We start from the raw sequence: 17,622 nt of genomic DNA on the forward strand, positions 1-17,622 counted from the left end.
TTGGGCAATCATCTGGGGTGGAGTGACTGGGTGGCCGGAGGCGCCCCCAATGCGTTCTTGGGCGTCTGGGTGAGGAGGCTATGGAACTTGGGGAGGAGGGCTGTTGGTTACACAGGGGCTGTAGCGGCGGTCTCTGTTCCTGCTGCCTTTTCTGCAGCTCAACCATACGCTGGAGCATTTCAGTTTGATGCTCCAGCAGCCGGAGCATCGACTCTTGCCTTCTGTCAGCAATCTGACGCCACCTATCCTCTTCAGCCCGCCACTTGCTCTCTTCAGCCCGCGATTCAGCCCGCCACCTCTCCTCTTGTTCATATTATGCTTTTTGTACTCTGACATTGACTGCCTCCACGCATTCTGCTGTGCTCTGTCAGCGTGGGAGGACATCTGGAGCTCCGAGAACATATCATCCCGCGTCCGCCGTTTTCTCCTTCTAATCTTCACTAGTCTCTGTGAAGGAGAAACATTTGCAGCTGGTGGAGGGCCTGCTGGTTTGATGTGAGAGATCACTCACGCAGTGCCAGGCAACAGAATTCGGCTTGCAGGCAGCCATGGTAAGCCACGGTCTTTTGGCTTTTTTAACCTTCATAACATGTGGGAATGGTCTCAAACAGCAATGCCCTCATTTCCCATACCAAGCACCCGTTGGGTTGGCCATTTAAAATGGGTTTGCAATGTAAAAGGAGGGGCTGCGGTTTCCGGATTAACATGCAGCACAAACCCAACTACCCCCCCCCCTCCCACACACACACCCAATTCTCTGGGATGATCACTTCACCCCTCCCCCCACCGCGTGGCTAACAGCGGGGAACATTTCTGTTCAGCCGAGCAGGAACGGGCACCTCTGAATGTCCCCTTAATAAAATCACCCCATTTCAACCAGGTGACCGTGAATGATATCACTGTCCTGAGGATAACAAAGAGAGATAAGGAATGGATGTTGTCTGCATGCCAGCAAACACCAGGACCATACGCTGCCATGCTTTGTTATGCAATGATTCCAGACTACGTGCTACTGGCCTTGCGTGGTAAAGTGTCCTACCATGGCTGACGGGATAAGGCAGCCCTCCCCAGAAACCTTTTGCAAAGGCTTTGGGAGTACATGAAGGAGAGCTTTCTGGAAATGTCCCTCGAGGTTTTCCACTCCATCCCCATACATGTTAACAGACTTTTCCTAATCATTAATCATTAAACACGCTTGCTCTTAAACCATGTGTAATATTTACAAAGGTACACTCACCAGAGGTCCCTTGTGTGCCCTCAGAGTCTGGGAGCACACCTTGGGTGAGTTCGGGGGTTACTGGTTCCAGGTCCAGGGTGATAAACATATCCTGGCTGTTGGGGAAACCAGTTTCTCCGCTTCCTTGCTGTGAGCTATCTTCATTGTCTTCATTTCAGGAAATGAAATTCAAAAGTTCGCGGGGCTTTTCCTGTCTACCTGGTCAGTGCATCTGAGTTGAGAGTGCTGTCCAGAGTGGTCACAATGAAGCACTGTGGGATAGCTCCCGGAGGCCAATAACGTCGAATTCTGTCCACACTACCCCAATTCCGACCCGCTAAGGCCGATTTTAGTGCTAATCCCTTCGTCGGAGGTGGAGTAAAGAAACCGGTTTAAAGGGCCCTTTAAGTCGAAAAAAAGGGCTTCGTCGTGTGGACGTGTCCAGGCTTAATTCGATTTAATGCTGCTGAAGTCGACCTAAACTCTTAGTGTAGACCAGGCCTCAGTCTGTGACATGTGAGTTTCAAGTGACTTTAATGTGTCTCCTGTGGCTCTTTGCAGCACATGATATTAGTTATTAACCAATGAGGATGCTCTTACTATGTTGTTTACCATTAAGTTATTATCTTGTACTATCTTATTAACTTATTTGCTGTGAGAATTATATATATATAAACTAAATATTTCCCCTGCCATATTGTTTAAATATGAGTAGTAATATAGTAAATGAAACAATGGATTCACACGACTCTCTCTCTTTTGGGTAACGTTGAGCACTAATGTGGCTCCTGAATCACTTAGGTCTGAGTATCACTGTTGTACATACTTCTGTTACCTTTTGAAACTTAAGATTGTAGCTTAGTTGTGTAGATATGTTCACCTGCTTAGTCTTGTAAATAACTCTTATTTCCTTCTTAATAAATTGTCATATAATAAGATTGGCTACACGTGCTGCCTTTGGTGTGAGATCTAAGGAGCAGTTGACCTGGAGTAAGTGACTAGATCAATGGTCCCCAACGTGGTGCCCGCGGGCGCCATGGCACCTGCTGGGGCATTTATGTGTGCCCGCCTACTGACAAGGGAGCGCTGCTGCAGGACAACCCACCGCCGAAATGCCGCCAAGAAGCGGCAACGTCACTGCTGCTTGGCGGCATTTTGGCTGCTGGTCGTCCAGCGCCCGCCACACTCTTCTGGGAACATGAACATGCTATTGCAACAGAAAGGTTGGGGACCACTGGACTAGATGTTTGGGACTGGGAGTAATCTGAATATTGCTGTGATTCTGGGTGTAAAGGACCTATGACAAAGGCACGCTCACCTGTGTGACGAGACAGACCGGAGTACCCAAAGGGCCTGTCTGTGACTCCATGGTTAGGCTGCCCCGGTGCTGGAGAAGTTTACACTGGATGTTTGGTTGGTGAAATCTGAGTGTAGAATTCTCAACCAGTTTGGGTTTGTGCCCTGGTTCCCAGCAGTCTGCCCTGAGGTTGGCACGCACCCTCTCAACACACTGCAGACAGCATTGTAGCAGGGCCTTGGCTCCAGTTCCCTCCTTATGGGACAGAGGAGCTGAGCCAAGTCAGAGAGGGGGTTTGGGGACAAAGTGTGTGTGACCCAGGGACCCTTTGGTGCTAGCTGGCAGAGGGCACAGGGCCTGCAGAGTGTTTACAGGGATCCCCTGGGGCTGATATCTACATGATAGTTCACAAAAGGGTGACATGTGAGGTCTGTACCGAGAGCCAGTAGCCCACTGGTCATCATCATTGTGAGATGTGCACATAGATAATACGTAAGAAGTTATATATCTATACTGAAAATAACTGACAGTACCACCCTGTGTGGCCATCTATGTTTTGTATGCCTCATGCTGGATGCCTGTTTGTTCACTGCACCAGGTGCAAATTGAGAGATTGCAAAATCCGCAAAAGAGGAAATCTACAGGAAGAAACAAGCACCAGGGGGAAGGTGTCCCGTTCAGAAACTAAGTCAAAGGGTTGGTCTGGTCTATCTTGGCATGAAGAGAGAGACACATTGGATCCTTCCCCTCAGAGGCAAACTGAGAGCACACATCTCATGAAAGAAGGGTCACAGCCTGCCTGGCTGTAAAGTGCTGCAAGGATTTTGGATGATCTGTACTTTGTTAGGCGATTAGCTTGTTAAATAAGTCAAGGCTCTAGAACGCATGTTTTTATTGTATATACCATTTGTTTCCAGTACTACTTCTTGCGATTACTTGACTCTCTGCTTTGTTGAACTGAGGCGTGATTTCACTATGAACATACGTCAGCGCTGTGTGTTAAGCGGAGCAGTGATCTGAGGTGGAACTAGTAAAGGGGGGGGGGTTACTGTTCCTTTGGAAGCGGCAGCTCTGTGACTACAGCCAGTGTCCAGGGGACAGACGGTCCAGACGGATGCTCAGAGGGCTTGAGGGCAGAGTGGGCCTATTGCTACCCTGCAGTGACTGCAGGCCCAGCAGCGAGCGCGTGTGGCCTGTGGGATTAGGGAGCTGACCCCCAGCAGGCACAGACAAGGGTCCCTCAGGCACAGGGCAGGTGGTGACGAGGCACCTCCCAGCCCTGGGTACCCCAGGAAGCAGCCCAGGGAGTAACTTACTGCAGGTTTGGAGCAGTTATAAATTACACCCCCAGGCCCCAGCTCAGTGAGAAGGACCGAGGGGAGGAACTGACAGCGAGGGGCACCTAAGTCCCGTCACCTCCCGGGGCTCTGCTCTGCCCTGGCTTAGAGCTCTGCCTAAAACTACAATCCAGCCCCGTGAGCCTACACGCAGGGGACCGTGTGTTACAGAGCCACAAATACAGAGCCTCCGCTCCACTGTTCATATCACGGCAGCTTCTTTCTGGCAGATCCATCTGAACTCAGCACCACACGTCTCAGACTGAATCCGGCTGTCTCCTATCCAGCCACAGCTGTTCCCTTCAGCAGAGCCGGAGACTGAGAAGCTGCAGAATTCAAGAGAGAGTCAGTGTCATTGTGATTCCCTTTAACAAGGAAAGGCCCATACAGGGAAGAAAGATAACACCTCTCTCTAAGGGGAAGCTTGGCTCTAGTATTGTCCTTCAGCTGTAACTTTCCTGCAGAGCTTCAGGTAAGAAGACAGCCCTGGAGGTGACCTGAGTGGGGGGGGGGTCTGTGGCAAGGAATGAACTAGGCTGAATCTCATGGGTCAGTGACCTGGTACTTTTTCATTGGAAGTGGCCACCTTGAGCTCCCGCATCTCGGCTTTCCTTTAAAAACCAAGGCTGAGTCTCAGGGGTGAAAGGAAACCTGCACCGTGTGACCTGGGTAACAAGGGCTGCAGGGAGCCTGAGGATTTGTCCGGATGAACGGTTAGGGCTGGATTCACAAAGGGACTTAAGAGGCTAACAGCCACTTCAGGCACCTTCATCCCAGAACCACGTCCCCCTGGGATTCACCAAACCCCGGCTCAGCTACCACCAAACCCTGGAGGTGCCTGAACTTGGTGCCTCAATTTTCAGAGAAAAGGTTTCCTAGGCAGTGGTGCCTGTGTTTCTGCCTCTCAGCACACGCTGCTGCCTCCCTCTAGGCTGCTGGCTGCCTAAGCCCCAGCATGTGTGGCCTAGTAGACAGAGCACTAGACTGGAATTCAGGAGACCTGGGTTCTATTCCCAACCCTATCATTGACCTGCAGGGTGACCATAGGCAAGTAATTTCACCAGCAGACAGGAGTTCCCTTGTCTAACGCACCTGTGGGCCCCAAGCTGGTAGACATGTTCAAAGGCACTTACCAGCTTGGGCCCCACAGGCGAGCGCCCACAAACTGGCAGGGAAGAGCAAGCGCTCCCTGGTGACTGCTAGCCCAGGGCTGGGCACACACCTAGAAAGTGGGAGACCCCAGTTCAAGTCCCCTTGTGGCTGCAGGGGAGAAGGGATTTGAACAGGGGTCTCTCACCTCTTAGAAGCAGCCTCTCACCACTGAGCTGGGGGATAGTCTGAGTGGGCTCCCTCGGCCTGTTCCACTGGGGATAAATAATGTAAAGAGCGATTGGAGCAGAGGGACTAAATGTCACCTCGGGGCATGATGCAGAGAGATGATTTCTAGCCCCCATCAATGAACTGCTGCGTAGAGCAGCTGGCCCTGGCACCCGCAAGGGGAGAGGCAATTCCTGATTTAGTCCTCAGTGGAGCACAGGATCTGCTCCACGAGGTGAATGGAGCTGAATTGCCCAGTAACAGTGCCCCAAGGGTAATTACATTTAGCATCCTTATAGGGGGGATAATACTGAACAATCCCACAACAGTAACATTTAACTTCAAAAGGGGAACCACACAAGAATGAGGACACTTGTTGGATGGAAATTAAAAAGAGTGTCACAGCCTCCAGCTGCCGGCCCAGAGGAGCTGACGTGTGACAGAGGAAGGATGGCTCAGCGGTTAGGGCGCTGACCTGAGTTCTATTCTCTGCTCTGCCCAGGGTCCCTGTGACACTCTGGGCAAGTCACTTAGGGCAGGATTCACCAAGATACTTAGGCACCTAACTCCCCTTGAAGTCAATGGGTGTTAGGAACCTAAATACCTTTGTGAATCCCGCTGTTAGTCTTTGTGCCTTGGTTTCCCCATCTGTAGCATGGGGATAATAGCCCTGCCCTGCCTCACAGGCGTGTGAGAGGATAAATACAGTAAAGGTTGTGAGGTGATCAGATACTATGGTAATGGGAGGCCAGATCAGCACCTTAGCCCTTGTCTACACTGGGAGGTGTTTGTGGTGCAGTTACATTGGAAACCCTGTAGTGTGGACACAGCTATATCCATATCTAAGTGCTTCTACCACTACATCTTATGCCAGTGCCCCCGATCAGCATAAGCTACACTGCTATAAGCGCAGGTACGTTGGTATAACTGCAGCTACACTAGGGCCTTTGCTGGCACACCATGTTAGGAAAAAATACCCTTAACTGACGTAGCTACGCTAGTAAAACGTTTAGGTGTCAGCCAGGCCTTAGACAGACGTTGGACATTTAACATCAGCAAGTAATACAATGGTGCTTTTCTCAAACAGGAAACGTCAGGCAGCACTCACCGCACTGGATCTAATGGGGAACCATCTACCCAGGTCCATTTTCCCCCTGGGCGCGTCACTTTCAGTCCAATCCAGACATAGCCTGCATCTTGTATAACACCCTGTATGAAATCCTGTGAGGTGCAAAGCAGAGGGGGTGGGGTGAATATTCCGCAACAGGCTACAACTCCCTGAGCACTCCTGTTTAATACCCACTCTTTGCTTTGGTGGCTCTGCCCATAACGCAGCAGGAGAACCCATCAGCCCCCGAGCTAATTCACCCTCGCCCTTGGGCGGGCAGAGTCCCAGTGCAGGGGTGGGAAATGTGGCTCTCTTTCTGCAGGCGTGGTAATGCCAGCACCAGTCCTTGGTGGCACAGGGTGAGCTGGCCCTTTAAGGGAGTCCTGGGTTCAGCCTCACCTGGGACTGGGTGCCCCAAGCTACAGGTGAAAAAAAAAATCCTGACATTTGAGAGTTTTATCCTGAGAGCGTGAGTGAGGCTTAATTTTACTTAAAAATTGCTGTCAGTGGGAGCCCTGGGTGGCAGGGCTCCTGCTGTCAGCCCTGGGTGCAACTCCCGCTGTCAGGTAAGCTTCTCTGCCTCTTCCCACCGTACCCCACTGCGCTGGGGTGCACAATGTTTTGTGGAGCCACTTCAATACATGTCCTCTGCTGTGGCTGTCCAGTGCCTCCCCTGGCAGCTGCTTGGAGCAGTGCTGCCCAGATTGTTCAGCTTCCACCAGCGCCGCCTCCTCCTTTCCCCAGGGCTTTCCTCCCTGCTCTGGACACTGCTGCTGCTTCTGACCAGGAGCAAGACAGAGTGGAGATTCCATCATCTTCCTCTGCGTCCCCCACTCCTGAGTCGGCTTCCTGCAGGAGAGCAGCAGGAAAGCAGTAGCAAAATCCCCAACTGTGGAGACGGGACACTAGATGGGGAGATCTCTGAGTTACTACAGAGAATTCTTTCCCAGATATCTACCTGGTGGGTCTTGCCCACATGCTCAGGGTGTAACTGATCACCATATTTGGGGTCGGGAAGGAATTTTCCCCTGGGTCAGATTGGCCGAGACCCTGGGTTTTTTCACTTTCCCTGCAGCATGGGGCATGGGTCACTTGCAGGTTTAAATCAGTATAAATAGTTCATTCTCTGTAACTTGAAGTCTTTAAACCATGATTTGAGGACTTCAGTAACTCAGCCAGCAGTTAGGGGTCTATTTCAGGAGTGGGTGGGCAAGGTTCTGTGGCCTGCAATGTGCAGGAGGTCAGACTGGATGATCACAATGGACCCTTCTGACCTCAAAGTCTATGAATCTCTGAGGCAATAGTAGGGCCACAAAAAGTATGGGGAATTCATTGACTGGGGGGGGGGTAAAGTTATGTGTAGCTCCATGGGTGATGTTCCTCATCAGTGAGCAAGTCTTTAATGTTCCTCATGTGGTAGTCGTCCTGTCCTCCCCCCACACACACAAACAGTGGCAGGAGACCATTTGGGGGAGACTAGTGACTTTCACACTGGTGCAAAATGTCCTTCATGGAGCTGCACAAACTTTGGCAACTATGGGAACAGGTGACTGCCATGGCCTGGGAGGGCAAGAGATAGGGAGCGGTACCCGCAGCCCTGCTCCATAATTGCATAAAGGTCAGAGCTCTTTGCATTATTGTGAAAGCTTCTGCAGCAGGCACCAAAATCCCCGTCCTTTCAATAAATATGCAAGGGAAGGCAGTGCTGTGCTAGTCACACACACATTCGGAGTAGGCAGAGGGAGATCATAAATCAGAAGGTGGACTAAAAATCATGATTTAATCTTTAATAAGAAGGTTGTGATTTTAAGCCAATCTAATGATTTTTTAGGGTCTGACTCAAGATTTTTGAACTGTTGGGGTTGGCAATACTGGGAACAGGAGAAATGGGGCAGAGGGGTAGAGCCAGGCTGGATAAACCTGCTGCACTGGGATAGTAACTAGTGACACACGTCTCTCTCCAGCTGGAATGTGATGAGCCTGTATTTTATGTTACCATCTCCTCTTGGTTCTGGATCACGAGCATGCGCGAGCTCTTCCACGAGCAGTCATCATGGCTCCCAGTCCAGTCTTTACTCTCTTTAGACAGCCAGTAGCACTTGTCCCCATGCAGCAGCCAGTCCCTGGGGCAGAGTTTGCACCCGGAGCCCCCTGGAGGGAAACATGGGAACAGAGTGTTGTTAATTCTGAACATTCAAACTGCAGCTGGCTGAAAACTTTTATTCAAAGTTCTTTTTTAACGGAAAATGCCATTTTGACCAAAATGAAAGTTTTTATTTCAGTTGTCATTTTCCATATTTTGATGTGGGGGGAGGGCATTCAAAATGGAAATACTGATATTCTGGGGAGAGGGAGGATTTCATTCAGTTTTGGAGGGGAAATAAACCTTTACTCTTAACATTTCCCCACACTGGAAAAGAGGGGGAGGACTTTCACTTTTCTACTTCCTTCGAAGGACATCAAACTGTCATTTTTTTTCATAAACTGGGTTTACAATGTACCAGCTCTAGTTCTAAGTATTGCTTAAGTTTTCCCCTATAGTCATTAGTCCCCAGGAAAATTCTGTGCCAAAAAATTCAAAATTCTGTGCACAATATTTTAAAATTCTGCATATTTTATTTGTCAAAATAGCAACATATAATCACACCAGGTACAATTATTTTGGTAATTTATTTCAAAATACCTGTCAGCAAGTATGTTGGTAAGACTACTGTACAGACAACAAAAAGATTCCCCCAGGAGTAGAGTTAAAGAAACACCTATGACAACCCAGTTCCTCTTTCTCTGTTATGCTTTTGTTGGGTGCCTCAGTCTGCATGTGTCACACATGCCAGCTGGGCACATCTTGGGGAAAAACTCTGCCCCTCGGGTCTCATACACTGGCACCCCTCCCCCCAGATCCCAACTGCGGGGTTCCCCTCCAGCCCAGACACCCGCACCCCCTGCCCACAGAACCCAGCCATGAGATGCCCCCCCGGCCCAGCCACCTGCACCCCCTACCCCACAGAACCCAGCTGCGGGACACCCCACAGTCTGGACATCCATACCACCTACCCCCCTGAACCCAGCCACTGGGTGCCCCCATCCCAAACAGCCACAGCCTCTACCCCCCAGAACCCAGCTGTGGGGCACCCCAAGCCTAGACACCCACACCCCCTACCCTCCAGAGATCCAGAGAGAGAAACAGCCTGATGCTGGGTCCCAGGCTTGTACAGAGTTTCCTGTGTACCTCCCTTCAGTAGGTGCTAGGAACCACAGCTGTCCGGAACCCTCCAGCTCCCCCTCCCCTGCAGCAGTGTCCTGTATTTGTGAGCTGGGGAGCTGGGCTCTACTGTATCCAGCAGCCCCTAGTGGCGGACAGCAGCATCAATTCTGCAGGGGAAAATGAAATTCTGCACAGAACATTAATAATGTGCAAACTCTGCGTTGCACAGTGGTGCAGAATTTCCCCAGGAGTCAGTTATGTAAAGAGCTTTCAGACTCAACGTACTAGCAAGGACTTTTCTCAAGGGTCAGTACACAAACAACAGGGCACACTGTAAGTCAGGACAGCAAGGTGCTGGCAGTGCTGGGAAGCCAGAGAGGAGAGAATTCACTCAGTCTTTACCAGAGTTGGTCTCTTACTAAAAGACATGCTCTAACTCAGTCACAAGTTCTGGGCTGTATGCAGGAATCACTGGGTGGGATTGTCAGGCTTGGTGCAGTAAAATGTAGTTCCTGGGGATCCGACCATGTCAGATCATAAAAGCTGAACAGAGACAGGCCCAGCCTGTTCCCCGATGGGAGCCCTCAAGGGAAACTGAGTGTTGAAACAAATAATATTGATGATTAAGACTGAAAAGGAGGGTCACCACTTACTAAGGCAGAACTGAATCCAGTGCCCCAGTCTGGCAGTAGGGGGCGCTGTACCACTGCTAGTGCCATGGTTCAGCAGAGAACTAAAAGCATGGTCCTCTTGGAATCATCAAGAACATAAAACCTACCACATTGGGTCAGACCACTGTCCCTCTTGCTCAGTATCCTGTCTCTGACAGTGGTCCATACCAGAGCTTGAGGGGGAGCGTACAGAAAAGGGTGATTATGGAGTGATCTACCCAACTTCCACTCCCAGCTTCTGGTAGTTAGAAGTTCAGCATCACACCAATCATGGGGTTGCATCCCTAAACATCTTGTCTAATAGCCATTGATGGATCTATCTTTCACGAACTTAACCATGTCTTTTTTGAACCCAGCAAAGAGTCCTGTGGCACCTTATAGACTAACAGACATATAGGAGCATGAGCTTTCGTGGGTGAATACCCATTTCTTCGGATGCATGGGAAGTGGGTATTCACCCACGAAAGCTCATGCTCCTATACGGCTGTTAGTCTATAGGGTGCCACAGGACTCGTTGCTGCTTTTACAGATCCAGACTAACACGGCTCCCCCTTTGATTTTTTGAACCCAGTTACATTTTTGGCCATCACAACATCCAATGGCAACAAGTTCCACAGGTCAGTTGGACATTGTGTGAAAAAGTACTTCCACTCATTGTATTAAACCTGCTGCCTATTAAGTTCATTGGATGACTCCTGGTTTTGTATTTTGGAAGGGTAAATAACACTTCTCTATTCACTTTTTCCACACTATTATCCCCCTTTAATTGTGTCTTTTCTAAGCTGAACAGTCCATTTAGTGGTTCCTCGTATGGAAACTGTTCCATAAAACTGAGCATCTTTGTTGCCCTTCTCTGAAACTTTTCCAGTTCCACTATACTCTTTTTGAGATGGGCCAACCAGAACTGGCCACAGTATTCAAGGTGGAGGGTGCACCCTGCACCCTCCTCCCCCCCGCATCACTTCTGCCAGAAATGCCAAAAAAGAGTTAGGTAGTTGTCAAAAGGATGTTGATTATTGGCTGCCTCCAATCTGGGCCCTGATTGGCTCTCAATAAGCCCTTCTCTTATTGGCAATAAAAGACACAAACATTATTTTAAAATTATTATTAAAAATGCTAGATATGCCATGTAACATATCTCTGCAAAGGTTATGATCTACTGCATATATTCATCCTATTTGCATGCATGTATCATATCTGAAGTTATGAGCATTGGTTCTATGCTTGTATTTAAAGTGTTTGCTGTAGGAAGCACATAAGGCAGATTTGGTCAACATAGTGTGAAGGGGTTATTCAAGTAATTGGGAGTACCCAGTACTTAACTAGCAATGGACTTTGGGAGATGCCAATCCACATCTGAGCTTTCCTGGAAACATTCAAACTAACGTGTAAACAATGGTGTCGGCCTGCAAAAAGCTGACTCATCCATAGACATGTGACTTGCCCAGGTGGCTACAGACACCATCTTGTTGCTGTGATCTTGCACAGAAGAACAAAGGGGTTTCTGCCCACAAGAGAGAGAATATAAAAGGCCTTGGAAACCCCTCCATTTTGTCTTCAGCTGGCTCAAAAGATAGCCTCTCCATCCCAAAGAGATGCCTGAAAGAAACTGGAACAAAGGACAGTAACTACGGGAGTGTGAGTGATTGCTGGACCCAGACTAGGAAGGAGTGTTTTTGTTTTATTTTTCTTGGCAATTTGTTTTGTTCTGTCTGTTATTACTTGGAACCACGTGATTTTGTTTATTAATTAACCCAGAGTAAGTAAGTAATTCCTGGGGGGAGCAAACAGCTGTGCATATCTCTCTATCAGTGTTATAGTGGGTGGACAATTTGTGAGTTTACCCTGTATAAGCTTTATATAGAGTAAAATGGATTTATTTGGGGTTTGGATCCCATTGGGAACTGGGTATCTGGGTGCTAGAGACAGGAGCACTTTCTAAGCAGTTTTCAGTTAAGCCTGCAGCTTTTGGGGGATGTAGTTCAGACCTGAGTCTGTATTTGCAGCAGGCTAGCACCAAGACAGGGTACTGAAGACCCAAGCTGGCAGGGAAAACGGGCTCAGAGGTAGTCTCAGCATATCAGGTGGCAGTTCCAATGGGATTTCTGTGACCCAACCCGTCACACTGGGTCTAGCAGGGCCTTGTTGACAGGGAATGCAATATGAGCTGATGACGAAGTATATAGGATGTTGAACAGCTTGTGTTGTGACTCTGTCACTTATTCTAGGGAAATGTGTAGCGAGTCTGCTACTCTTAGTAAGATCTTGGAACTGTTTGAAGTCATCTGCCCTAGTTGGCGGGGGAGGCATAACAGCTTCGTCAGGAGAGGATGAGGAGATGTTTGTTGTTGGAGTAATCTCCTTGTCAAGCCTTGCTTCCTGTTCCTCATAAGTCTCTTGGGAATCAGGAGGTCTAGAGAGGGAAGCTGAGGGAAATCGTCTTCCTTTATCCCCATGTTTAACACTCGAAGTCCTGGAGAACTGGTGTCTCTAGGCTGCCCGGAGTCCCAGTGCTGCTACTGAGGTGGCGCAAAGGGCATAGGTGGAGGCATCCAAGGGTGTGCATACCAACTGGGTGCAGGGCCGGCTTTAGGCCAATTCAGCCAATTCGGCTGAATTGGGCCCCGCGCCAAGAGGGCCCCGCGCTGCAGCTATCAACCCCGCCCCCAGCTCACTTCCCTGGCCCCTCCTCCCCTCCCCTGAACGCCCCGCCCCCTCTCTGATTCGCGGGAAGTCTGAGACGAAGCAGGGGCGGGCCGGCAGCACAAGGTAAGCGGGGGGGGCGGGAGAAGGGCTGGGGGAGGCGTGGCCCGTTCCCGCAGGCCCCAGCGGCTCTGGCCCGGCTTGGCTCCAGCCCGGCCCCCGCGGCCCGGCTCCGGCCCGGTCCCCGCGGCTCGGGTCCCCCCCCCCCCCCGCGTGGCTTCCGCGGCGCGGCTGGGATCCCCCCCCCGGCACGGCTTCCACGGCGCGGCTCGGGTTCCCCCCCCCGCGGCGCGGCTCGGGTCCCCCGTCCACGTCCCCCCTGCGGCGCGGCTCGGGTCCCCCCCACGCGGCGCGGCTCGGGTCCTGGGGGCGGGGCTTGCAGCAAGCCCCGCCCCCAGGAATCGGGCCCCACTCTTGCTAAAGCCGGCCCTGACTGGGTGGGCCTTGTCTCTCATGGTGGTAAGGTGGCTCTGAGACAGTTTCTGGGTGACTGGTCCCTTGATATTGTACTGGAGAGTCTTCCACCGAGGCTGAGTATACATCAGTGGTTCTCAACCAGGGGTCTGGGATTTCAGGGGGTCCACAAAGCATGACTGGCATTAGACTCACTAGGGCCCAGGGCAGAAAGTCAAAGCCCTATCATGCAGGACTGCAGCCCAGGGCCCTGAGCCCTGCCATGTGGAGCTGAAGCCTAAGCAACTTAGCTTTGCGGGGCCCCCTGTGGTGTGGAGCCCCGGGCAATTGCCCTCCTTGCTACCTCCACACTGCCCTTGGCTTTTATATGCAGAAAAACCATTGGTGTGACATAGCTGGGCCATGGAGTTTTTATAGTATGTTGAGGGGGCCTCAAAAAGAAAAAAGTTGAAAACTCCTGGTATATATAATCCTTGTGCTCCTCTTCCTCATCACTCAATAGAGGTGGAGCAGTCAAAGATGCTGATGGTGATTGTCTTGGTACCACAGGAAAGTCAGGGGAGGCATCGTAGTTGGCACCATAATTGTGTCAGTACCGTGTAATGGCGATTCCAGCGTCTCTGAGACAAGCAAGTCTTTGGAGAAACAGAATTCTTGTGGTACCGTGGTAGCGGTCAGTACTGTTAAGGCAGGCCTAGTGGGAGCCATTGTTGTAGAGGGCGTCAACAGTACCAGCAGTCTTCTGCACTCCCATGACAGGCCAGAAGTCATTATCCTGATCTTTTGTGGGGCTAAAGTACTCAGTACCGAGCTCTCACTGACTCCAGTGGTGCCGTTTTAGTGGAGCTAGTACAGTCTCTACCACTCCTTTCCCCTGACAGTACCGATTTCCCTGAGCCTGTGCCCTTAGGATCTTTAGGTTTACTGGCAGTACTGGTATCTGAGGAGCCTATAGACGAGAGGATACCCAGCTGCAGGTCAGTGAGTACTGAAGTGGTTGACCCTGTCGGGATCTCCTTTTTGCGGTCAATTCTTTAATCTGGGGACTTGCAGACCACTTTTTTTTAGAGGAATCACTAGATTTCCTCTTTTAAGTCACCTGAAAGTGCTTAGCTGAGGAACATAAGAACGGCCATCCTGGGTCAGACCAAAGGTCCATCCAGCCCAGTATCCTGTTTTCCAACAGTGGCCAGTGCCAGGTGCCCCAGAGGGAATAAACAGAACAGGGAATGATCAAGTGATCCCATCCCCTTGATCCATCCATTGATGTAATTGGCCTTGTCAGGGACTGCTGTATGGGCGGGGTGGGATCCTAGGTCCGGGGTTGGAGGCTGGTCTGTGAACTTTTCATCATGAGAAGTCTGAGCAGCAGTTCATGTTTTTTTCTTGCCCTTGATTTTAGTTTCAGGAAGAAAGTGCACTTCTGCGGTACGTGCGACTCTCTGAGACATTGAATATAGCATGAATAGTTGTCGCTGACTGGGATAGCTTCTCTGCAAGACAGACAGCATTTAAATCCAGGGGAGCCAGGCATGCCCCTTTTGGGTCTCTCTTCGAAAAAGGGAATAGGTGAAGAAGAGCTAGCTAAGGACACAGAGATGGCTATTTTTGAAAACAAAATAAATAGAAAAGAAAGAGGGAGAGTATTAACCTAACTAATGGAAACTCTATGAGCTATACTATTAAGTGGGAATAAAAGTCAGACATAAAACCGTTTCAGTAGTGGGTGAAATGATTCCTGTGAGTACTACATAACTTGTAAAACACTTTGTGTTCCAACCTCTACAGAAACTGCTTGTGCTTTAGCAATGGGAATTACTCTGACCACTAGATGTCACTGCTGCTCCTCTGCACAAGCAGCTGAGAATTATTATTAATTTTATTTCGATTGTAAATTCTCTGATGCAGGCACTGTCTTTTTATGATGTGTTTTTGTACAGCACCTGGTACAATGGGGCCCTGAATGCTGGGCCTTTGGCACTGCTGCAATACAAATCAATAATTAACATTCTAGTAGGACAGAGAGGCCACAACCATGGATAGGGCCCCATTGTGCTAGGTGCTGCACATACACCTAGTCAGACAATCTCTGCCCCAAAGAGCTACCAACGCAAACATAGGATGAGAAACAGGTGAAGATACACAGAGAGGAGCAGGATGACAGGGAGAATGAAATAACCATATTGGTACAGAAAAAGGCAGCCACAGCATTTATTTTGCACCCAATTGGGATTGATGAAAAAAATACAGAGGAACTTGGGGTGTACAGTACATCACTACCACAACTAAAGCATTAGAGCATGTTAAAAAGCACCTAATCTACTTAAAAATCACCCTGTTGTCTGAACATTGTTTCCCTGCTGTAGTTACAAGGAGAGTTGATTGACAAAAATTGTCTGTTTTTCAAAATGAAAATTTTCACAGAAATCTTGTTGCATTTGAACTTTTCTAGCTGTTGTTGAAATAACCTTCCTACTCCCTAATGCTTTGAGTAGAAAAAATGAAAGTTCACTTCCATGATTAGCCCCCTTTATACTATCACTTTGGCAACATTGCCATCTCTCATATTTTTATCACAAATCTTGTGAAGTTTGGTGTTTTCTTTTAAGCCCCAGCTCCTGGAGTCATGGGATTACGTGAGAATCTCAGGCCTGGTCTACAGTACTCAGTTAGGTCAATGTAAAGCAGCTTATGTTGATCTAATGATGTCAGTGTCTACACTACTGCCTTGTCCTGCTAATGTAAGTTCCCCACTACAATGATATAATAACTCCACCTCCACAAGAGGCGTAGGGCTTATGTCAGTGTAGTTAGAGCAACACTAGACACTGCGTTACTTACGTCAGCTGTTGGCTGTCTTGTCAATTTCATGGGTCCATGCTGGAGCTGTGAAATTGACAAGCAAACCAGGTAGTTACAACCCAGGCTGGCCCCGTCTCCCAGTGGGGTGTCAGTGGAGGGCAAGAAGCAGGTCAGCTTCCCCTGCTCTCGGCAGGGAAGTGGTGGGGGAGGGAAGGCAGCCCGCGGTGAGCCTGGGAGTCTATGAAGCAGCTGGGATCCCAATGGGGAGCTGCGAGCAGAGCTGAGAGACCAGGCGCTCACCTCCCCACACTGCCCGTCTTAGGTCGGTGGAAGCGCTCTGGTGAGGACAAAGGAGGGTAGTGGCTGTAAGTCAACCTAATGTAGGTTGACTTAAGTTTTTAGTGTGGACATGCCCTCAGTTTCATTAAAGAAAGTTTCTAGCCCTCATCATTGCTGAGTAAAGCCTGACAGCAGGACTCAAGTGCAACCTAAAGGCTCAGAAACCAGAAGGCAAAAATAAAGAACCCAAAATGTACTGTGTAGTGAGTCGGTGTGGCTCCCCTCCTGCCCAGCAGAGGGAGTGCCTTTACAGACACCCAAGTGGGAGGAGCCTCCGCAGCCTGTTCCCCCCCCCCCCCCCCCCCCCGGAAGTCAAGGGGCGGGACAGGAAGTATAAAAGCCATCCGCCAGAGCTCAGTGAGGCCCCAGCCGCCGCAGGGAGCAGACATGCAGCAGGAAGCTCGCGGCCAGGAGACCTCCGAGGCCGTGGCTCTAACTGGCCGGAGCTGCCCCGAGCCCACTACGAGGAGGAACCACCGGAGCCCGTCCGCTCCCGTCATTGGAAGGAGCCGTTGGAACTCCCCCACACCAACCCCGAAGGCGAGATGCCACCAGGGCCCTTCCGCCCCTGCTGTTACCCGGAGGAGCCGCCTGAGTCCACACTGGACTTCCCCGAGGAGCTGCCAGACTTGCCACCAAGCCCCGGCTGGGAGGAACCCATGCTGATGGACTGGACTGTGCCCGGTGCCACAGACGAGGTAGGCCCTGAGGGGGAACCTGGAAGTAGCCCGGGGGTAGCCAACCCCGGTCAGGCTGCAGACACGTACAAGCCGATGTCGGTGTGTTTCGGTCAGGATACCCCACTGACTCGCAGTGGCAGCAGCCGCTGCTAGGGCCCCGGGCTGGGACATAGTGGAGTGGGTGGGCCTGCGTCCCCCGCTGCCACCCTGCTCACGGGTGGCAGGCTTCCCCCTCACCCAACGCTCAGGTATAGGTCCTTGAGCCTAGCCTGACCACTATATTGTTGCTCAGCCCCTGCACCAAAGGGCCTGAGCCCTGAAAAGACGGTTACTCACCGTTGTAACTGTTGTTCTTCGAGATGTGTTGCTCATATCCATTCCATTAGGGTGTGTGCGCGCCGCGTGCACGATCGTCGGAAGATTTTTACCCTAGCAACACCGGCGGGTCGGCTGTGGAGCCCCCTAGAGTGGCGCCTTCATGGCGCTGAATATATACCCCAGCCGACCCGGCGCCCCCTCAGTTCCTTCTTGCC

General features: G+C 50.5%; 1 protein-coding gene across 1 annotated transcript in view; it reads right to left on the minus strand.

The window, feature by feature from the left end:
• Positions 1 to 3,224: 3,224 nt before the first annotated feature.
• The window catches only part of LOC135974925 (killer cell lectin-like receptor subfamily B member 1B allele C), a 38,851-nt gene continuing 24,453 nt past the window's right edge, over positions 3,225 to 17,622 (minus strand). The window contains exons 4-6 of the mRNA XM_065564236.1: positions 8,272 to 8,426; positions 6,276 to 6,388; positions 3,225 to 4,176 (exon numbers count right to left, since the gene is read on the minus strand). Of these exons, the coding sequence (XP_065420308.1) occupies positions 4,053 to 4,176; positions 6,276 to 6,388; positions 8,272 to 8,426 (392 nt within the window). The 3' untranslated portion in view covers positions 3,225 to 4,052. The remainder of the gene's footprint in view (positions 4,177 to 6,275; positions 6,389 to 8,271; positions 8,427 to 17,622) is intronic.

This window comes from Chrysemys picta, chromosome 12, assembly GCF_011386835.1.
Source record: "Chrysemys picta bellii isolate R12L10 chromosome 12, ASM1138683v2, whole genome shotgun sequence".
Classification (NCBI taxonomy): Eukaryota; Metazoa; Chordata; order Testudines; family Emydidae; genus Chrysemys; species Chrysemys picta.